General features: G+C 46.0%; 1 protein-coding gene across 2 annotated transcripts in view; it reads right to left on the reverse strand.

Annotated features, from left to right (window-relative positions):
• RASSF3 (Ras association domain family member 3) overlaps positions 1-23720 on the reverse strand; it is a 96431-nt gene that overhangs the window by 46269 nt on the left and 26442 nt on the right. The window contains exon 1 of one of the 2 annotated variants that reach the window (XM_054184932.1): positions 6884-7206. The exons of the other annotated variant lie outside the window; for it this stretch is intronic. Within the exon in view, the coding sequence (XP_054040907.1) occupies positions 6884-7012 (129 nt within the window). The 5' untranslated portion in view covers positions 7013-7206. Of the gene's footprint in view, positions 1-6883; positions 7207-23720 lie in introns of those variants that run through there. 2 annotated transcript variants of the gene reach the window in all.

Here is a 23720-nt window from a genome sequence, read left to right on the forward strand (position 1 = left end):
ACTCTCCTCAAAACTGTCTGCAGTACTTCATCAACTTTGCAAAAGAGCAACTGCGCCAAAGGAACACAAGGAAAGCAGCAATTACTCATCCCAAGTCAATTCATACCTGCCTAATGAAACATGCAGGCTTTGTTACAGGCACCTAAACACACACAGAAACTTGACAGTATTGTAGTCAGGTAAGCACTGCACTGAAACCAGAGGGGATGACAGCACGCTGTGCTAGCTTCAGTCCACCAGGGCATGCCTCTGAACTCTGAGAGATGTGCTGGTCTTAAGACCTTTCCTGAATGTTGGCCTCAAAAAGTACAAATCTGTGTGTGTTATATTTTTATATATAAAAACATTGTATACATTTAAGAAATGTTATATATAAAAATATATTTATAAGTTTTTATTTATTTATTTTTAACCTGAGTGTATATATTCATTCATACAAAAAACCCCTATTATTTCTACCTGGGAGGAAAATGCAGCACGTCCTGAACAGCCTGGCCCAATGTGCTGCCTGTAGAAGTCCCCGGGGTCTCAGATGCCTGTCCGCAAGAGGAGTTGAACAACAGAGATCTGTCACTCTCACTTCTCTCTTCCCGACGCTTATGTTGCTTGGCTTGGCTCACAAGTATGCTGTCACAGGCAAACACTGCATTACAGACCTACCACTTCATCTAAAATCCTCTGTTAATCGGTTTATTTGCAACTGTTAATCCAACACTGGTGCCGCTGGCTTTTTGCACAAGGAACAAACTGCAGTATCAGTTTTTACTCCGTTTTTTTCTTCATAATTTTGCTTTTGCAGTGGCTAAATGTTAGCCAGCAAGAACCTCTTCCAAAAATGGTTATTCTGATATTGTTCTTATACACAGGTTTACAGTTTAAATAAGAGATCATGAAAATGGGGTACCAAATTCTCTCCTTCCTGAAGCAACTGTTTATGGGGGTTTTTAAGTGTCTTTAGTGTACTCAGATGATCCTGAGCTCAGTTGCGCTGCAGAGCATTTCCCTGAATTCACCAGACTCTTGTTAAGACAAAACTCTGTGTGTCTGCATGTCTATTCACATGTGTTTAAAGAAGCCTAAGCCTAAACATTTGGACCATGAAGCTGTAGGTGTCCAATACTTTCTGACTTCAGCAAAAGTCCAAAGCTGCAGCAGTTCTGCCCTTCTGCCTTTGCACTTAGGATAAAGCTACAGGATTATCCCAACTCAATTACATCACTTAAATCACAGAACACCCACACATAGTAGGTACTCCTGATCTCACCAGCGCGAAGTCTAGCTACTGTACTCCCAACACTCAGGTGAATCAAAGTCTTCTTTTCTCCAAATAAAAAGGAAAAAAAAATCCATTGTTTATGTGGTGATATTCAACAAATGTCAATAACAAAGCTAGCAACACATCGCTGGTGCTCCAAAAGTTTATGCTAACAGAGAAGCAACTGCCTGAGAGGCACCTAATATAGTATTAACACAAAGGACTAAAGAAAAAGTGGAAAGATAAGTTAGTCACCCAGCCTGAATACTACCTGCCACTGTTGCTACACTCATAACACAAAATAAGTTGCTGAAAATAATAGCACTCACCAGGCATTTTAGTGACTTGAACTCTTTTTGAGACAGTACATTAATCCATCTCTCCTAAACTTGTTTTTAAGTTTTCGTGTGCTAGTCATATAGTTAAGTCCCCAAAATTTAAACTGATGATTTTAAGAACCAACTGCGACGGTCAAGCAGTGTAGAGCAGTCAGCATCCTCTGCACAGAGCATAAATCCCGTCTCACCTCCAGAAGCCGTCAGACAGGAGAAGGGGACTCGGAGTTCACCCCAAAACGGCCACCAGGCTACTCCAAGCTACTGATGCACACATGCCACATCAGGTGCTCCGAGATAAGAGTGAGGCAGAAACACAGAATAAGGACTGCTAGTTTACTCCAAGAGTGACATGGGCTTAAAATAGACACAATCTCTACCCCGCTCATTCCTTCAACTCTTAACTTTCAAGTATTCTAGTTGTGACAATGTTTATCCCATAATACTCACTGACTGCCAAATGGATTAAAAAAAAAAAAAAAAGAAGAATGAAACATTACTGGATATTTTTAGTTTTTGTTTTGTTTTGGGTTTTTAAATAAATTTCATGACTACACGTCAAACACAAACCTAAACTTTTTGGCTCCAAAGCAAGCCTATAATTAGAAACCTCATTTGTTCTGCTAGTCAGGAGAGCCATTTTCCCTAGGGAATGTTACTGAAAGGAAACCCAGGAAGAGTTGTAATGGCCAAACAACGTGAAACTTATTAATAACGGACACTGGTAACACAAAGCCATCCTAACTAGACTTGAGCGTTTACAAATTGCATTCTACCCCTAGGAACCGTTTTCTTCCCAAATAAAATGCTGTTTTGTCTCTCTTCCTCTCAACGATATGCCTAGACCCACTGTGCAAATTCACATGGAACAGACCTAAAAAAGAACTTCTGCACCCAGGAGTTTGTCTCCTTTTTCACACTTGCACTAGCTCACCCATTTAAAAAAAAAAAAAAAAAACAAAACAGATTGCTACATCTTTCCTTGCAAACCTCCTCTTCCAATGGCAAGAGATGGATGGTTACCTTGCCAGGACTAGTTAGGGATGAGACATTCACCCTCTGCCTTTTGCCTCTCCCCTTCATACCTCCTCTGCTCTTTTACATCCGCTTTCCACTTCCAGATTTTTTATGAATTTCCCTTTCCCCCTCCATTACCACACCTGCAAATTCCACTGCCGTGCAGAAAAGAGGGCCACAAAAACAATGTCATGGCAGGGGGCACCGGGTGCAGGGGAAGGAACTAAGATGGTGGGTCTGGAAGCCGTGATGACCGAGACCAGTAAGGGGAAGAGAGAGAGAGAAATCAGACTTCAGACGGGGAAGGACCAGTGTTGACAGCAAGGCAACGAGCAGGAGGAAAGCATGGATTTCTGGAAACTGCCAACAGAAGCAATTCCATTTTTCTTGCCAGCACTTCTACAGAACCCTATATGAAATGGTGAAGAACAGAGCACAAACATGCAGTTGCTTTTTTCTTTAAAGAGCAGAGCAGCACTGACATTTCGAGCTTCTACCTCCAAGCCATTTTGCATCAGACGTTAAGCAGAGTTCGCTCACAATTTGCGTGCAAATTATTCACAATTCAGATGCTGAATACAAGTTGCAGGATTTGCCCTCTTCTGACAACCGGGACCCCTGATCTTCACAGCAGCGCCAGCTTCTGAAGGAGTCTTTCCTCAAGCACAGTGGTGTCCTCTCTTACAGATCCCTCACGGGTAAGGGCAGGGAGAGAGATCTCGTCCATAGCCTCTTCTTGCGTTTCTGACCCTTACAGTTACAGTGGAAGGGGACGTCAAAATGCAGAGCAGGCTCAGAGATCTCCCCAGGTCTTTGCAGTGATCCTTACAGAAAACTGGAGCTTAACAAGGCTGGGAACTAACCCAGACACCAACCACAACACTGTAGAAGCCACTGCCCACCAAGTTGCCTGAGAAAGGAGAAGTATCGCAAGGATTTACATCAACCCTGGTCAAAGTGTGAGAATACAGGGAACTGGCGTGTGGAAGGGAAGCGCAGAAAAGATACGCAGGAAGATGAGTGTCCCTCCAACATCTGGTAGGGCTTGCAGGAGCAGGCATGACTGTTTTCACTTTTCCTGAAAGGATGGGGGTGGCGGGAGGAAAGAGGGAGAGAAAGGGGTCGGCTTTCAAAAGTGTGCAAAACATCTTCTTTTGGTATTTTCTCTACAGGGAATGGACAATTTCCAAAGGCTTGATCATACAGAAGCACGGGCCTGATCTTGCAGAAGCCTATGCACATGGATAACTTCGCCTCACATGAAGAGTCACACTGGCAGGACGAAAATACTTACAGTTCCCCCTTTTTCATTTATTAAATGAGTCACTGCAAACATGAAACAGGGCCACACTGAGCTTAAGCTAGCCTCCAATACTTAAAGTTTACCACAGAAGATAAGAAATCTTAAATAAAGCTAAACTTTCATGAGTAACAACACTGCTTAAAGCAACCTGCATTTTATGCATGTTGCCCTCAGATTAAAGTATTTCTTGCTTCAGAAGTCACTTTGGGACCACTGTTTGGCACCAAAACACCATGCTGCTTGTCATATGGTGTAATGTCTTTTATGCTTCAGGTTTTTTTAGAAGTGGTATAGAGAGAAGAAGAGACAAATCTTTAACCCCTTATAGAAGATTAGGCATCATAAGCAAGGCCCAAAGGTACTAGCATAGGATTTTTACACCAGAATTGGTATCAATCCATTAATCCCATTTTAGCTGCAGAAATGGAGGTACATAAGTAAGCCTGTACACATCCCATTAAACGGAAGAAAAAAATTTCAGCCAGCTACTTAATTTCCTTTTTTTTCCTTTGGAAAGCCACGCAAAACAAGTCCAAATGCTACTACTGAGTTTTCCTGCAGGCACAGCTGAAAGGCCAACGCTTTGACCCATTTCTTCCCCAAGAGAAAGGGGGCAGAGGGAGCTAAAACAGCGATAAAAGTAATTGCCAGCACTTAAGTCTTCTACAAGAAAAGAAACCCCCACTGCAGAACTTAATATCTGTATAGTTGAGAAATACATAGAAACAATAACTAACGGCTCCCCTCCTTTCTCTTTGCTCAAGGGGACATAGTATGCATTTTTTGACTAAACCTCAAATACAAACCAAAAGTAACATCCTCATCCGTACAAAGAGGCTTATTATGATTGTTATTGCTGGAAGGGGAAACTCACTCTTACTGGCCACATGACTGTTGAAATCTACATTCAGCATTGTTTGGGGATTTTTTTTCTTTATAACTCAGCAGCTCAGAGCAACTGGTAATAACTTTATGACTAGAAACATTAGCTGAGTGTTTCTGATGCTGCAGAGTCAGCAATACAGATGAATTTGTTCCAGGCTACTAAAACATGTACCCTGCAGCACCTCGCTGCAGTATTCTTTTGGGAGTCATTACTAGAGCACAATACCAAATTTTAGGGTTTTTTTTCCATCCCTCCTTGCTTGGAAATGTTAACATCACATATAGCGATTTACACGTTTGCACAACTTACTACTTATACAACTAGTATTTAGTAAGGCAACTTGTACAACAGCATCCTAAAGACACGCATGTGTTTTTAGGATCTGAATCAAGGCCTGGGACTTCTCACATCTCATGACACAGCAGCCGCACACAGCCTGACAGCAGCCAGGTATCTGTTTGCACAGTAATGTCACGCCATGGTCCTCCTCTGTAAGGGCCATGTGGCAGCCAACGCTGGACAAACAGGTTAGCAGATGAAATTCAAGGATGCCCGGCAGGACTTGTCAACTTCCAGAGAGTCCCTCAGGTCAGTGGGAGGCTGAAACTCAAGATGGATGAGAAAAAGACGACCCCCGAGGAGGGGTGCAGTGCGAAGCACCCTGGGGAAGCAGCCACGACCGGATAAAAAGCTCGTCCCAGCCTATTTGCACAAGGTGCCCGAGCTCAGGTGTAGGGAGAGGGTGCGGCCAGGCTCCCTGCCAAACTTCGCAAAGGAAGCCAAATCTCGAGAAAGCTCTGTGCACTTCCTCGAACGGGAGCAGGAGTTTCCCCAGGGGCAGTTAGAGGGCTTAAGTTTTAAGCAAATCACAAACGGGGCATAACAAATGGAGAACCTCGGAGAAACAGAAAATAAGGTTGGCTTTTTGCAGCACAGTGTAGCCTAGAGGGATGACTGTGGGCAACAAACGATGGGTCTTGACAAGCCCCACCAGTGGGCCAGAGGGCACCCAAGGTATCCAGACTTTGACAAGGAAGTTTAGGTCTCCATAGCAGCAGTAATATCGACACCAAAGTGCAGTGGGGAAAAACCACCAGAAGTTTGTACAAAGAAACAGGCGCTGAGGAGAGAGGAGCCACAGACGCTGGTGGGAGCAGGGGAAGAAGGGCTAGAATAAACAAAACAGGCTCACTAGCTAATAGTTTCCAAAGATACAAACCACCTCTAGAAAGAGATCCTGCACTTTGGGAAGAGAAAAATGAGAGGCACCGGACTGCTTAACTAAAGAATCGTGTCGTTTACCCTATATGGTTCAACGACTGCTCTGGATCAGACAAGGACTGTTCCATCTTGTATCCCTGACACGGATTCTGCTCCTCGGAGAGGGGCCGGTTCTGTCACGGCACGGCTTCCTCAACACTTCTCTCTCTGCCTGCAGCCCTGAAGGTCCTCCACCGAAATTTCAATGCCGACGACAAAAGGGGTTGGTTTGGGGGGGGTGGGGGGGGGTGGTTTGCTTTGTTTTTAATCAGTTCTTCACTTCAAAGCCCACTTACAGTTGACTTCCTGAGCCTGAATGCTTAAACCAAGGCACCTAAAACACTTCTGAAGGCCGTTCTCTGCCAACAAAACCGCTGAAGAGGCTGTCGCTCCCCTGCAAGCCAGCTCCCAGCGGGGTGAAGCAGCAGACCCTGCCGGACCCCGGCGGAGAGCCGCCGGCAGAGCCGATAGCACGCTTACTCACCCCACAAACATGTAATTTTTGATCACATCCCCATCCCGCCGGGCTCAGGGGTCTGGGTGTAGGGGGGGGAGTCAGACCCGCAGTCCGGCTCCCTCAGGCCGGCTCCCGAGCGGCGCACTCGGCCGGGAGCCCCTCGCTCGAAGCCCGGGGAGGAAGGGATGTCCTTCCCTGCCGCCTCCTCCCCGCTCCCTCCCGTGGCCCGGGCGGCTCCGGCCGGTCCTTCCCATGGAGGAGGGGGCGGCGTGCACGTGGAGGCCGAGGCCGGAGGGCAGGAAGGCGGCGGCCCGACACGCCACGGCCCGGCCCGGCGCTGCCGCCCCTCAGCCCGGCGCACGGCACTTACTTGCGGGGCGGCCCGGGTCTTGCCCGGCGGCCTCCTGAAGAAGGAGGTGCGGGCGGTGAAGAAGAACTCCTCGGACTCCTCCTCCTCCAGGCTGCTGTAGCCGCTGCTCATGCTGCTGGTCCAGGTCATCGGCGGCGGCTGGTGGTGCTGCTTCTGCTGCTGGGGCCGGGCGGCGGAGAGCGCCGTCCCGGCCGCCGCATGGGGCCCCGCCGCTGCTGCTCCTCTCCCAACGCCGCCGGGCCCGGGGCGCAGGAGGAGGAGGAGGACGAGGAGGAGGAGCCGCTGCTCTGGCAGCTCCGCTCCCGCCCTCCCGCTCCCTTCCTGCCGCACAAGTTTCCGCGGGCCGAGCCGATCCGAGCCCTGCCAGGCGGGGACGCCCCTGCCCGCCCTGGGCAGCAGGTGAGGGGGCGGCGGCCGAGCGCTTCCCGCCCCCCGAAACACCGGCACGGCGAGGGGGGTCCCGCCGGCCCGGTGAGTCCGCGGCCGGGCGGCGAAGGGGGGGAGGCGGGGGATGAAAGGTCGGGCTCGAGTTGGAGTTACCGACCCCCCTCCTGGCCTCTGGGCCGGCACCTTATCACACCACCACCCCCTTAATTGCAAGCGACGAGGCAGTTGGGGGAGAGGGGGGGGCTTCCTAAAGAAAGAAGGTCCCAGACTTTCCCCTGCTAATTACCTGCTTTCACTCTCCTACGCTCCTCTGAGAACAAAGTTATTAAAAAAACAACCAATGGCAAAACAATTGCAAGCCCTTCCTGCCTTGTAGTTCCAGTAGACCTTGAATTTAAGCTTTGCAGCCGGTAGCAGGCCCAAATGGGGCTGGGCAGTAAGAGCTGCCGTGGGGGGTGGCCCGGCCTCGCCTCCCGACACCGGCCCCACGGACTATTAAGTCAATGGAATTCGTGGCCCCAGGAGGTAACGAGGAGCGAGGCTTGTGAAGACTCGGCAGAGATTAGATATGTGTACAGATAGCGAGAATATCCAGCGCTCCAACTGGGAAGCATATTTTAAAAAGCACACAAGCTCTGATAAGACACAGGGCGTACATCGGACACGTTATTAATGGGGGAAATGACAGACAATGCCTGAAGGCCAAGTCACTCCGTAATTACCTGCTTCAGAGTTTCTCATGTCTTCCCTTAATTTATCTAGGGCTGGTCACTGTGACAGACAGGATACTGGGTTTAAGGTAGGGCTTCCTAAGGCTGCCCAAAAAAGCAGACTTGCCTTTCCTGCACGCCCTCAGCCCGGCGTTCCAGCCGTCCCCATGCCACCGCAGTGGTCCCGCGGGGGGAAGTGAGTCACCTCAGCTGCTGGCCGCTGGAGCAAACCCCGGGAGACAGGGCTGTGGGGATCAGGAAGGAGGGCAGGCTACACCTTCCAGCAACAGCACAGCCTTAGATTAAACAGATTGGAAGCAGCGTGTTTACTAAACAGCGGTCTAAGCCGTGGTCTCAGTACTCAGCCACAGATGTCTCTGGGATGCCATCAGCTGACGTCTCCTTTCCCTCTTCCCCATCTCGCTGGCCCCTCACAAACTCCTCATTTGCTGTGTGGCCATTCCTGTCCCCCCACCCAAGTGGGGACTGGGTCTGTTTCTACCAGCTAGGTGCTCTTCCCCCACCAGTATGCCGTACATACTGATAAAAGTCACCCCAACACCAGCAAAACAGCTCAGACTGAGAAATAAAACCAGTTAATCAGTTTGGGAGGTGTTAAATCCTTACTTTCCCATAAACTCTGATTCTCCCAGATTTTTGTATGGAGTTTCAGTATCTGGCAGATTAGAGGGCTGCATAGCTTTTAAAAACAAATAATTGAGTTTAACAGAGTAGATGCGAATGTGTCAGATCTTGACCCTACTTGTTGGCACTGTAAAGCCCCACGGTATTCAAGATAGCTTTAAGCTGAATGCCAGGTTACTTGAATGCGACTAAAACGTATTAAAATGCTTGCTTTGGACAAATGAGCTTTGTGTTACCTGGCTCGCCAAGACCAGCCCCATGCCAAAAGGAAGTCCCACCAGAGATCTGCTGGGCTTGCCTCTGAACCTGTCCGAGACCCAGCAACCTCAATTTACAAAGCTTTTGGATGTAACGCCCCTGACCGTGACCATGAGGAAGGTGAAGGTTTTTAAGTGACTCGGGTGTGCTACAAAAGCGGATTTGCGTTTTCAAACTAGAAAAGTGTTTTCAAATGTAATCCGCTGGCCACTTGACGGACTCCCCAGCAACAAAAGTCACTGTGTGCACAGTTCGTTTGCTTGGCCGCTGGCTCAAACCCGATAGTGTGTGGGTGGACCATCAAGCTGGCAAAATGGATCATTGACACAATAAGCTGCTGCCAGGGAGCTCAGAGTCCATCTGTGCAACATCAGTTGCAAGTCCCGGGCTCGACCTTATATCTTCTCTGGCAGCAAGGCATGGCACTCACCTGGTCTGTCAAGCATGTTTTGTATTGATAACACCGAAAGAATTACAGTATCGTTTTCTCCTGCTGCAACAAAGAATGATGGGGAAAATATGTCTAAGTTCTTTGTGATATATCTTCCAGTATGAGTTTGCTCCTCAACTATAGCTCTGTTTTTAAGCCTCCTAATTTTGACAGTGATTTTCTTTGACTTTTAATTTTTAATTTGACAATGGTTTTTTACTTTAATTTTTTTCAGACGTGACACTGAATCAAACAATTCACATGAAGGTACAGAGGTGATGCCTTTCAATTTTGATTTGCTTGGTACTTGCAAATAACATATCCAAATCCTACCAAGTATTTTGCAAGACCGTTACTTAAAGATTAATTGGTACCCCTGTGGATTTCACTGTTCCCAGGCTACTGTCTGTTCATATTTTCAAGGCCTCTGTCCCCAGACAAGTACTTTTCCACCTTCTCAAATTGACTTCTTGATCTTACCTAGGTAAGATTCATCCGAGGCTCTTTGTTAGGTGCTGCACTGAAACCTGTACACTACCAGCCTTGCATTATTTTTGGTTCACTCTGACAGGCCTCTTAAGTAGTCAACAAAAAAAACCCCACACTGCATCATGAAAACAAAAACAGCCGTGTCTCAAGATAAAGTTAGTAATAGGCTTGCTGAAAGCATACTTGTTCTTAAGTAGAATTATTGAAGCATTAGGTTAAAATAATGAAGTTAAAAGCCAAGGAATGTATGTGGAACAGCAGAGATCTAAAACATCTACAAGCACTTTGGAGGTTCTCAATCAGTCCTTCCAAGAAATAATTCAACCCAGTGAGAAATTAAACTGCCAAACAGTGTTCACAGGATCACACAGGCAACTGGCAAGAAGGAGATGCTTTCTTTTTAAATGAACAATTAAGTTCACGTAGCAGGCAGTGCTGCAAATGCACCTGTGAAGAAAAAGAGAAGAAATGGTTTTGGTGTTTTATTAAAGCTTGATGACACAGGTAGAATTTCAGAATATTTTTAAACTATAGCCCATTCAAGCCAGTCAAAAGTGGTGACTCAAGTAACACAACCAAAAATAGTAAAACCAAAAATGGGCGTCGTGTGTTCCAAAGCAAGAGTCTCATGAATAAAATATTAATAAAACGCAATCACATGCAAGATAACCTGTGTCATATACAGCTTTCTGTTGTGTAGGGGGAAAAAGAATATTTAAAATCACTGTTACATTCAAGGATAAAATTGAGCTTTAAATCACTTTGTGGTTTTGGAGAGTCAGTTCAGAGAAACGAAACATCAGGCATAGCTTCCAGAAAAGTGGAAATTAAAGCTGAACTTCCTAAATGGCAAAACATGTGTGAATAATTTAATGAATCTGTCAAGGATGAGGACTTTCAACTACCATAACTGAAATAACTCTTAGAACCAGACATCGAATTTCACACAGGTGGACTGCTTCACAAGTCCTCCAGCTTCATTTGTTTATTTGTATCAAAATATCACTTTATTGAAGTGATCACAATACCACAGGAAAGTATGGTTGACCAGGATTACAAGGGGTAGTTCAGTAAATTCATCCCCTGGTCTGAAGAAGAACCGAGGGCTTTACACCATCCCTAACAGATCTTTAGCTCACCCATTCTTGAAATACAGTACGGTAGTGTAACATCTACCCAAAGTTATCCCTTCCAGTGTTTAAGCTATTTATTGAGTTAGAAAGTTTTTCTTAACATCATATTTTAAATCTTTAACCTTGCCCATTTGCTTCTTAGCAAAAGAAAGAGAACAGTCCACTGATGTTTTTTATAGGAACTTTTTGGGTATTTTAGGACTCTCTTTTTTCCCCCCATTCTGCTTCCCAGACTAAACAAAGGGACAACTGATAAAACATCCTATAGAGTTTACATTAACTGCATCAGCAACTGCATGATGTTTACATGTTTCTAAAACATCCCCTTAGCCCTCTGACATAGAAACCGGGAGGACTCATTAAAACGGGAAAGCTACTAAACATTCACTCGTCCAGGAATGCTGCTTTGAGCCCCAGGACTAAGATGCTCAGGTCTACACACAAGCCTTGGTCTTTCTTCCAGACTTTTGCCAGACTACATCAAAAGGCACGGGATCAAAGGAGCCGGAAAGCAAGATAGGGCATGGGCCTGGAGAGTTCTGCAGCATTTGAGACTCTATTTCTATTAAAATAAAAACAGTAATGTGGAGATCTCAAGAGAAGAGCCTACAGATTCCTCCTGACTTTAGTCGACCCTGGGGGAAACCCTGCAAGGGTCCTGATGAGCTCCGGCAGGCAGGACCTCTGGCAGCCTCCAGTGGGGTCGGAGCGGTGAAGGGAAGCAGGACGTGGGCTGTGGGATGGAAAGGGTCAGCGCAGAGACTAAACTCCCTTACTTACCTCTAAACGTGCATTAGTATCCCCTGGTGTCACCAGTGTTTTGCAGGAAGAGTTTCATTAATGACCCTGGCAGTATTTATAATTCTAATTGCTATGAATTTGTGAGATGCCCCCAGCCTCTGTCTGCTTCAGGAACCCACCTGGTCACTTCTGGAGTCCTGTGGTTTGCTCTCTCTCTCTCTTATTTTCCACCTCCACATGCCTTTACCAGTGCCAGCCCTGATCCTGTAAAGACTCAACCACGGACATTGCTTTATCCATGATTAGTCCTTATGGGACATACTAAATTTTAAGATATGCTTAGGACTGAAATCCAAAAGGGTTCACACCTAAAAGGACATTGAATTTAGCTTATTTCTAACATATTTACAGGGAAATATAATTATTCCATGATGTTCATTACACAAATTATGGCTGTATAGCAAAGACTTCCCCGAAACAAGTTACAGAGGAAGAAAAGTCAGTTTTAACAGACTGTCCCTTTAAAATCAGAAAAAATAATTCAGAAATTGTGTGGCTTTGGTTTTTTATACATTCTAGCTGAAAACAGTGGTAATTTCAAATGATCAAAGCAAAGCAATGAAGTTGAAATACAACCAACGCAGAACATCCACTCAGGCTTGTAGTTTCCTTACACCAGTAAACTTTCTGTTTACTTATTTCTCCCATTTGTCTTGAATTAATAGCTCAGGTCTGTTTAGTACCACTGGCAGCAATGGCAATTACCCTTTGATTCATACTCAGAGACTTGTTAATTCAAACAAGGTAATTCCAGCCACACAGGCACATGAGTGCAGACTGAAGGCAAACAGGAGCCAGCTAAACAGCCTCTCTCCATCTCCTGGTGAAGAAATGCCACGGGCACATGTACTTGCTATGCTATGGCAGATGCAACTTTAAAAAGCACTATCAGGAATCCTCTTCCAGCTCCTGAAATTCTTAATTCTGCCTCACCCGTAAGTCCCCTTAGTGCAACTCTTTCATCCAATATCCTCAACATGAAAGGGATACCTGGAAACTAAAAATAAGCCACGTAATCACTTTCTTACTCACGCATTCACAAACTTGCAGTCACGCACCAAATCTGTGGTCTTCATCCACCATACTGTCATGGTAGATACTTAGACTGGCCAGAGATAACAGAACCCAGAGCAAGTTCACCTCTCTCATAGCATCTTGGGGTTGTGCTCGGAGCAGTCAGACCTACATTATTTTGCAGGGAGATAAAAAGGGGACGTAAAGGGGAGATTGCGCTTGTCTCCTTTTTTAAGATGCTGCAAACATGCGGCCACCTACCCTCAGGCACAGTCTTACTGAGATCAACAGAGCTACACATAATTTTAAACATGCACACACACAGTTTGGAGGACTGGGGACTTTACCTTGGTTCCAACCTAAAACTATAGAGATGAAATCGTATCCTTCCTCACACTTTTGGAATTACCATCATCCCGGGGTTGGAGTTTGCGAGTTTCCCAGAATATTCAAGCAATACCCCTTTTTACCTCAAAAAAGTTGTGGTTGTTGTTGATCCAGCTTAGCAAGATGACTCAAGACAGGCCAGGGTAAGGCTACAGGTACAGCTTCACCAAGGCAGTATTTCTGCAGTTTGAAGACACTGCCATGGAGTCTGGCCTCCTCATGCCATGTGAGCACCAACCTTCCCACATCCTGCCCAAAACCCAACAGGACCGACTGAAAGACTCCCATTGCCTTTGAAAAGATTTGGATAAAGCTCCTAAAGCCATTGACTTGTGTGCATTTTTCTTCAGGGTATTTGCATCCCAATTAGGCAGAAATGCTCTTCAAAGCAGACACATTTGCTAGTAGTTGACTATAAACTGCATTATTAAACAGATACTTTCTTGTCACAGATAAGAAAAGGTAGATTTTACAATACAAACGATGAACAAATATTTCGGATGTCTGTCATATGTTTGTTTAGTCAGAGGGTTTCAAAGAGCTGTGCAAATGTACCAAAGTGAGTCTTGCCCTGCCCCTTGCTCTGGTTTCAAAGGCTGGATTTTTGCGTCACAGACAGATTGGTGGATGTGCCAGCAGGAGCAAGAGTTTGAAGCTGAGCGCCACCTTATCTGTTCCCTGCAGCAATGGCCACCTTAGCTTATGCTGTAGCCAGCCCTAGCAATGTCAGATCACAAGTCTGTCAGTACCCAGATGTAGCCCCAAAGCCCCCACTCAATAAACAGGTGAAGAATTCATCCTTACTCACACAGTCCCATTGATGTGAATAGTCAGACGTTAAGTCTGACTATTATAAGTTAAGTAGAAGTTAAGGTTGGCATACGGGAAGCTCAGAGGCCTGGGAATGCTGTCATCTAATTCTTTGTAAGCACCCTCATCTTGCCAGAGTAAGCGGCAGAGCTGCTATACAAGAAAATACAATCTTAAGGAAATATTCTATAATAAAGCATATAAAACCCAGACATTCTCCTACTTTTAATTCTCTTCCTAATTGCTAACAGTATATAAAAATACGCGGGGCAGTAAAATTAACTAGGACCTTCTGTTTTAAGTATAGAAACCACAACTGTGGAAGCTCAGCGTGCTTTGTGGATACCACGAAAATGTGAGCCCTAATGTGCTGTAGCTGCAATCCGATTCCCAGCATCTGTCCTCAAACTAGGGAATTGGTGGGGGATGGGGCCGTCTGGTCAGGGAATCACATCCACATTGTCATTTCCTAGACAAAGAACAAGAAATTGTCCTGTCATGCTGTGTACGAGATGACGTTTCGCTCTGTTTCATAAGTCTGATTGTGATAGATAGTAGAAACTCCCTAGAAACTGTCCCCACAAGCTTAGGACTTTCTAGTAAATCATCTTGACAAACAATCCATGAAGACAAGCATCCCAGAAAGTGATGTTTGACAGGACAACAGATCTGACAACTTGTTGCTGACATGCCTGTCTAATCCATCCGGTCCATCCTCAGCTGGAAAAATCTGAAAAAAATCAGCCTCGCAGAGCAGTGCCCTGCGCCTGCCGAGCCAGCCCCGCCAGCTTGAAATGCTGGGGGCTGCAGCAGGGCAGCCCCCGCTTGCCCCCCAGCTTGCCAGCCCAGCAGGCAACCCAGGAGCCGCCAGCTGCTAAGGCAAGGTAATTAAATTTTCCCCCCTTGCTCGTACTTCTGCACAAGATTAACATTTTTTACATTTTCAGTAGGATGCGGCCACCTTTGAAAATTTTACCCTGAATCAGCCTTTCTTTTAGCCAATTCTCACTAACTCCTTTCACATTTGGTCCGTGCCCCATTCACTGGCCTAACGCTTCCCGATTTCCTCCTTTGCTGTCACGCTTTTCCTCCCCTGCTGCAAGAGCATCAGTGCAAGGGAAAAAAAATAGGACAGTTTAAAGAAGAGACAGGAGTGCAGGGACTGGAAAAAACACAAGTGATAAATAGGCAAATCGGCAAAGTAAAAACCAAACAAAAAAGGTAGTATTTTGAAATAAGAACCAGATTTTTCTATCCAGAATTCCTGAAAACCCCAGAACAAATGGCCAGACAGATTTCTGGGTGGAAAAAGAGCACAGGTCCAGGAAAACTGAGATGTATGCTTCTACTTTTGAAGGAAGATTTAGAGAAAAAACATACTGAAGAATTAAAAAGGATAATTATGGGAAAAGTGCACTACATGAAAGGGCAACTACAGAAAACGTGTCAGGGCTAAGAAGATACTGCAGAAGTTAAAAAGAGAAAAGGAAAAAAAGAATATATGGTGGTGCTTTTTTTTTTCTTTCAAAACTGTGGCATGATGTGCACAGCATCTCGAATCCTCAATTTATCAGATTTAAAGTCATCCTCCTGGCTTCACATACGGGGGGAAGAGGAAGGGAGGGAGCGGGCACTTTACATCAAGGAGAAATCCAGGAGAGCTGCAGATGGCACGGGGGTCGTAGCCTTGTGAGAGGTTTCCTGCTTCTGTGCAGCTCTTGCTCTCCTCTACCTACATTTTATCACTCAGATGTAAGGACAGCACTTTGGGGGGAAAAAAGAGATGACCAGAGGGAAAATAAGCAACATTTGCATTTAGATGCAGCAGAAAAACCATCCCACCCTGAGGGAAAAATGCTATTTATGCCTCTGCCTGCTGCCACATCTGGTCCTGCCAAGGGTGGAGAGGTCAGAGCCTGAGCCCTGGGCTGATGCAGGGCAAGTTGATATGACTGATTCTTATTTGATTTATTCACCAAAAAACCACCTACGTTATAAAAAATAAAACACAAACAGGATATTTTTGGGTCTCAAAGACCAGTACTTGTAAGCTTCCTTCATGCCTCCTTCATGTCTGACTGCCTTGAGCTTAACATTTTCCCCTCAACGCTGCAATTCAGGGCATGACCAAGACCCTCCTCACTTCTCCAGCCTCCAGTATAGGTCAGACGCAGGCCAGTACTCAGGTCACAAAGGAAACTATAGATCTGGCATTTGATATACTTTTGCCTGTTTGTTAGAGATAGCCCTTTATACATAACATGCGTAATGTGACCTACAATTGATAGGATTTGAACCTACACTGCCAAACAATCCAGCTTCCCAGCTCAGTCCCAGGGTCTGGTGTTGTGATAGTCTTATTTTACATGTGAGTCCATTTGTGGGCCCTCTTTTACAGCAAATCAGTGCATTTCCTTCAAAACAAACCCCAGCGGGGCAGTCAGCGGCCAGAAATCATGCCGTGTCAGAAGCATGGACCCCTTAGCTTTCCTCTGCTCTTCACCATCACATGCTATCCCAGCCAGTGTCGCCCCCTCAGCCTCCCCTCACATTTTCCAGGCAATTTGAACCAATAAAATATGCACGCCATATCTTAAGTCCACAGGTGTAGGGGTGTAGGACACAGCCTGCTCTAGGAGGGGACACCTCTAAGAAACGTTGACCTGAGCCACTCTGCACGACCTGGCCTGAGGCCAGGGGTCACTCCCTGGGATGGAGGCCTGTGGCTGCAGAGGGACATAGTCATGGCTGGCTCAGAAGAATCAGAAAAAACCACTATTCTTAGAAAATAAAGCTCTTTTCTTGTTTTACTAAGCTTGGGTGATTAGTCTTCACTGTGATTTGAAAAGGGATGATCCGAAATTTTAATGCTGTTATCATTTGGATGGAGAGAAATGGTGGAAGAACATGTAAAAAGAGGTTTTACACTGTAGAGCTTTTAATATGAAATTTTGCCAATTGCGGGACATAGCAAATTGTAGACAGATCCTACAGAAGCAATGCCTCTGGTATTTTCCCACAGCAGCAATGCCCAAACTCTGATGCCATGGCAAAAGATTGATTTTTTAAGGCTTTAAGGAGCTTCTGGAAACCAAACTAGTTGTAAAGTAAGCAAGACTTTTATAAAATCGCTTGCAGTTGTTATCCAGTCCCTTTTCTTCAGACGTGGCCACAGACTCACCGCACAGAAGCACTATTTACATCCCGCTGTTCGAGAAGGCAGGAGGGTTTCAGATGGGCACGTGCATGGGGGCGTTATAGAAGAAGGTCTGTGTTTGAGCACTGCCTCTCTCCAGCAGGACCAGCGCTTTACGGAAACTTGGTTAAAAATCACCGAAAACGGTACATCCGAAGGAGAAGCTGGGGGAAGGGAAGCAGAGGAGGCGAAGCAGATGTGTCTAACTCAGGCTGTTTTACAAGCTGTGACTCCAGCATTCGGCACCAAGCATATGCTGTATTTTCTACTTGAAAGCCGACTGCCACTTCAAATGGAAATGGTTTTGTATGTGCTGCACCATAAAATTACACAGACACAGAGGTCCACGCTAACTAGCTGTTTACCTCTATGTTCTACCACAGCACATAAGTTATAATCGGAGGAAGGAAACTCCTAGGAGATCTGAAGGCTTTAATTGTTTCAGCGTGCAGATGGTTTGCATTACAGCAAATCGACACAGCTCAAGGTCAATCCATAGTTCAGCAATAGCTGCTTTGGCAAGTGAGTTTCAGTTTGTTTACGCCTCTTCTGGGGAAGGTTTAACAGCTTTGTTACTTATTTTATAGATATTTCTAGGCTTAAGAAACACCGCAACAGGTGAAACTGGAGGAGCGTAGGTTGCCACAGCCATTTCCTTCATGTCTGGTACTAAGCAATTTTTAGAGCAGCTAAATATAGCTGTTTTCCTACAACATTTGAACACTTTGTTTCAACATGTTCGCTTTTCTGTCACTGACATAAAACCTCTCTGTTACAGACTCGTGAAGACATCTCCCGCAACTCTGATTTTCTTTGCTGTGTTGAGATTTGCCGCGCAGCCCCTGCACCGAGAGACTGAGGTCTGACGCAAGTAATTACTCCTGCCCTTAGCTATCAGCCTGCGCTGCCCCTCTCCCAGAGGTTCCCGGTCCCTCAGCACAGGCGGCTCAGCTGTTGGTGAAGCAGCTGCTGATCGGCCTCAAATTAGGGTTTAGATGGTTAGGATAAACTGGAACCAATTCCGATTATTTTTTTTTATTTTTTTTTAATAGCACCAGGCTGAAATCTGCCACCGTACAGCAGCTGCTTCATCAGCTGAGCCATCCCTCCAGGCGAAATGGAGCTCCCCAAGAGGAAAACAGGCTGGGCACCAGCGCAGGGGGGCACTACTGCAGCGATACCGAGGTAAGATGTCCCTGGTCAGAGGCTGGAAAGCTCCACGGAGGAGAGGAACACAAAGCGCTCTGGGGCACAAAGCCCCAGCCTGTGTGAGCCACAAGCACTTTCTTTTGTGCCGTATACCAACTGGATCCCAGATCTGTCCGGGTAGCTGCCATTACAAAAGCAATCCCACCAACCCCAACAGTTAACAAACTGCATCTGGCAAAAAGAGTGGATGATTTTTGTTTCAAAAGGGATGGCCTTTGTTCCTCACACCTTGTCTTTGAGTTCTGCTGATCAGTGCTTATTCCCATCAGTCATACGCTGTCTCCATCATTTACCCTCTGCCTCTTGTCCCACAGGGGCAGTACCAGACCCCCACATAATCGTGGAGCAGCACCGCGTCTTCCCACCTGCACTCAGTGTCTGGAGTGCCGGACCTGGAGAGAAACCACAGCAACGCACTGCCGAAGAGAGGTTATGTTCGTGTGACTCAACAGATGTAGAGGTGCATCCCTATCTCCATATGTGCAGGTAATTTAACACTGAGGGTGCTCCTCCCCTCCCCTGAAATGAGACTAAATTAGCAGAGTCACAGGATAATTGAAAGATGGGCTGTACCTCAAGGTCAGAAAGTAATCAGTGAATGTGCAGCCTGCTTGCAGTCCGCAGAACATGGCAGAAACATCACTGAATGTAACATCACAGCAGAACAACGCTAAAAAGCTCACACTCTTTGCTGTGAGCATTAGGGCATCTATCTTCATTTCATTTGGGTCTGAAGGTCTTAAAAACTGTCTGTTTCAAAGACCTGTTTTTAAATTGACTTGGGAAAACTCTGCAAAACAGTTAAAAAGAGGCTTGTGGCAGGGCTGTGAGGATCTGAAACAGAGAGGCACACCAAGGCTGTGAGCCGTACCTAAGAATTTCAGATCCACGTCCTGGAGGCAATCTCCTGCCACGACCCGCCCCCCCCAAGCTGTGCCCAGCAGTCCTCGATGTGGCCTTAACATCTGCTTCGGCATCTGCTCTTTCGGGAGGATCTGCCTCTATGTGCTTTGCTGCTTTCAAAGCCCTGCCTGCTATTGCTCAGGCGGCTGGCAGCCGTCACCACCGCTCTGCGGTCGGGCAAATACCCTTACAAGGAAACGCAGTGATTCTCCCCCCTCCTCGGTGGGAGTCCGGCCGGCACAGTCATCACTGTAAACCCAAAATCCATCTTTATTGGATCCATTCAAAATAACTTTGGGAGGCAAAAGGGCAGCCTGAGCTTTAGGTCTAATTCTTCGCATGGATGATAAGCTGAGGTGCATTTACAGGACCGTGTGTAAAATTTGTCTAGCTCCTAACTTGGACAGGAGGCTGCGGGCATCTGGGCCAGAAGATGTGCGGCTGCCAGAATGAAGCAGGCGGCTGGGAAGCGGAGCAAACTGCCTCCAGAACAAACTGCTCCAGCGGAGCAGCCCTGCCAACAGATTCTGCAGGTCAGCTATTGAAATGATTTGCACATCAGCATATTTCAAATTTCGCATGCAGCCTTTTCCAAAAGACCTCAGCAAGACCATTTGTAAAGAAGGGGCTGTTCTCAGAGGAAAGCAATTTCCTATAGAATCCATTTCCTTACTCAAACACCAGAAAGGTGGAAGGTTTTCCTAAAGCTGGCACTGAGGGCATATCTGTGACATGGAGATAATTACTGGAAGTAACCGGTGAAACTGCCAAATCGGGCTATGGCAGAACCGCCAGAAATTTTTTCCTTCTTAATTGCAGCCAAAAACCACAGGTGACTGAAAAGAAACGAAAGTGTGGGGAAGAGAGCTGGAATGACCAGGAAAGACTGCTCTTAACACACAGTGCTTTAGCACAGTCTAGAGGACTTGTCTATGAAATGCGGCCAACCGTTGGACCATGGCCAACTCATTTTATAATCCGGGTAGCCTGGGGGGTGGGTGGGATGGAGGCACACACACTTCCCTCCCATCAGAGGCCCCTGATGTGTCTGCTGACCTCTCTTTCTGGCTCAGGATGCGGGGCAGTTCCTGTCCCCAGCTCTGGGACTCGCTGTGCTGACTCCCCAGCAGACAAAGGCTCAAAACTGCAAGTTGAGGACGCTTTAAAGAAAAAAGAAGATGGTTAATAGATGTTTACAAACTGTTAGTGAAACTGGATCTGTTGGTGGCAAAACTCTGCTCTCACTGGCTCCGTTAGACCCTACGTCTCCTTTTTCACAGTCTAACCTAATGCAGTGATCCTCAAGCCCAAGAGTGGGGCTGCCCTGGGAGGTCCAGGCTGCGTTAATAGGAGACAGAGGGAGACAAGAAAAAAAAAATCCAGATGGCTCGTGTCAGCCCCTCTTGTCCCTTTTCCATTTCTCTCTTCCTCTTTCTCTACCAGTGAAGATCTCTTCTCTCTCCAGGTCCACCATGTGGTTTGTACACGTGGGATGAGATGCTCCTGCATAGGGCAGAAGGACCTGGCAGCAAGGGGCTGAAGACCAGTGGCCTGGGGGGCGTGGGGGAAGCTGTGGGAGCTGTGAAGCCCGGCAGAGCTTGGGAGGTTCCTTCTGGGAGACGGAGTGCAGGATCTCAGAAAAATGGTTCAGCCAAAGGAGAGGGCCCCTGACCTACCCCAGAAGAGTAACATTAAGGACACTTCTCAGACAGGCAGCAGCTGCCTAACTACAACTGTAAATATGGATCCTAGGTATTTCCAAAACATTTATTTCTTGTATTCATTCACTCCAATAAATTGTTCCTGTCTCTAGCTATATCTGTTAATTGTGGAGAATAGTTCACAAATGCGGCTGTCAGAGATTTTACTCCTTCCACGCTCTCATACTGAGTTACCGCTGAATTTACCCTATCTGTAATCTTCAGTTTTAAGAATTCACCCTTCCTTTCCTTCCCTGGATTACAGATTCTTTAACAAATTCAGGAATATTCATAGAAGTTAAGGGTAAAGCATAAAGAAGAAACGATCAAGTTCTCAGAATGTAACTCAATGCCACAAAATGCATTTATTTACCCATAATACTTTGCAAGAAAGAGCTAAACCTCAGTGTGACTATGAGCAGCAGATAAGCGAGGAACATTATTCACGATGTCACCATTTCCAAAAACTTCTACTCCTGACTCCCCAGACGGAGGCATATTTGAAGCAAAATGAAATAGCAGGTTTGCATACCGTGGGCACCTCCCTCCCCCTAGAAGAAGGAGGAAAAGAAAGCTGGAGGCAAAAGACTAAAAATTAAATCAGCACATCTGAAAACCAAGGCCGAATTGACTCGCTGAAGGCCATATCTAATCAGCCATTAGTAGAGCAAGGACTGCAAATCTGGCTTCCTCAGTCCTAGTTTCATGCTCTAATTCCTACCTCCAACAAATTGCTTTATAATAACCGTAAGACCTTACTGATTAGTCATATATGCAGATAAGGAAATCTCTCTTCAAGGTTACTGTAAAGGAAAATATTAGTCAGGATGGCAAAAGGAAGGTCGAGGGGACAGAACAGCGCAAATGGAAAACTCAGAGTGGAGCGTGGACTGCACAATGTTCCCCTAAATACACATTTAGGAGTACTGGGAAATGTAAAAGTAGTTCTCAGCCTTGCTATACACTGGTCTTCCTTCCCCAGAGAATAATGTTGCAGAATTGTCTGATTGATAAGGTCATTGTGATAGAAAAGCCTAGTGAAATCAAGACAACATAATTCTATCCTGAAGTCAGCTAGGTGAGGTCAGCCCCAGGCAGGATGCACGGTACTGACCTCGTCCTGCTGCCCCATGGTAACTATCACCTCTGCTTTGTTCTCAGGATTGTAAAGAAAATAATCAATGATGGTATTTATCTTGCTGTAAACAAACGCTCTGCCAGAGAAGACAAAGCCTTAAAAGGGGATTGACCGTGGCTATATACACGCAAGCACTGGCAGAGAAAGAGATGGAGAAGCACAGGATATGATTTAGGCAAAGCAAATAATTGTATCCAGTTATCCAGATGACTGCAGCACATCAGTAAGCAAAATACCTGAAATGGACATCCTTAGCTCTCCAGTGGTTCACCAGACGAGTTCTAATGTATGTGTTTGAAGATCTCTTGGGGTCCCATGATGAAAGTTTTCTTCTCAAACGTAAAAAGGAGATGATTTTTTTCCTGTTTTCTGTAGGGATTATCCACATAGGGCAGGCATACAGAGACCAACTGGGTTTACCTTCTCGGGGCACCGTCCAGCTTCCAAGCAGCATGGCTCCAGGATCGTCTGGGCCAGGAGCAGATCCAAAACCCACCCTCAGGAGAGGCCTCTTGATTAAGAAACAGGTCAGAAGTCACAAGAAATCCAAAGGTCACAGGTGAAAGGTGATCAAGATGCAAAACTAGCTCTGGATCAAAAATCTCATCTGGAATATCACAACCATAACCACAACCATATCTTGGATGAAGTGATTAAGGGACTTTATCTCATTTTCAAAAGGGTTGTTAAATCCTTTGTGAAATAAACATTAATGGAAATAAAAAAAAAACAAACCCAAACCCAAAAAACCCCAACTGATTGCCAGCATGTTCTCTGTAGAACAAACCAGATCTAAAAAGCTTGTGGGAGTCTACATTTTGCAGCTCTGTCTCTGCGTTCAGAAGAAACCACACAACAGCCTTTTGTATCCGGGCAGCTTCTTTTCCTTGGCAGTGAAGGATCAGAAGGTCACAGGAACCAGAGGTGCAGGATCCCCACTGGGACCTATGCTGCAGGAATGGAGGCTTACAAGAGCTTAAATAAAAATGGAGAAGGAAACACGTCAAAGTGACTATTGCTCAAGATCTCCCACCAGTGCTACGAGAACCCAAAACATATGTTTTGATCCTGGTAAAGCCAGCTGCTTCTTTACACTTTGGGTAGGAACAAGAGGCGTACTCCACAGAAGTTTAACTAGTGTGACTTCATAGCCATTGCTTTTAAATGACCTAGCAACTGGTGACAGTTTCCTCCTTCCCAGTAAATATATCGAAGCATTAACACATACTACGTCACTGAATTTTTACGCACTCATGCACACTATTTGCAGAGTAAATGGGGAATACCCAAGTTCTTATCCACAATTCCCATGGAGCAGACTGACACGAGACAACACCTACAAGAATGGAACTTCATTGTAGAACGAGATCCCCGGAAGAAGGGGAACCACCATACAACACACACGGAGCTGGGGAGAAACCCAACTCATGCAAACAGGCAGGCACTGAGGAAGAGTCCAGAGGGAAACTTTTAGGCAGCGTCCCCAGTTAGAGGAAGTCATGCATCAGTAAGGAAAGCTACCTCCCGTTGTTTGATTCCTACTCTCAGGGAAGCAAGGCTTTACATTCCTGTAAGACAAACAGGACCGCATCGCAACAACATAGGGCTCTGTTCTCTACCTGTTTTC

Source organism: Rissa tridactyla, chromosome 1 (assembly GCF_028500815.1).
Source record: "Rissa tridactyla isolate bRisTri1 chromosome 1, bRisTri1.patW.cur.20221130, whole genome shotgun sequence".
Lineage (NCBI taxonomy): Eukaryota > Metazoa > Chordata > Aves > Charadriiformes > Laridae > Rissa > Rissa tridactyla.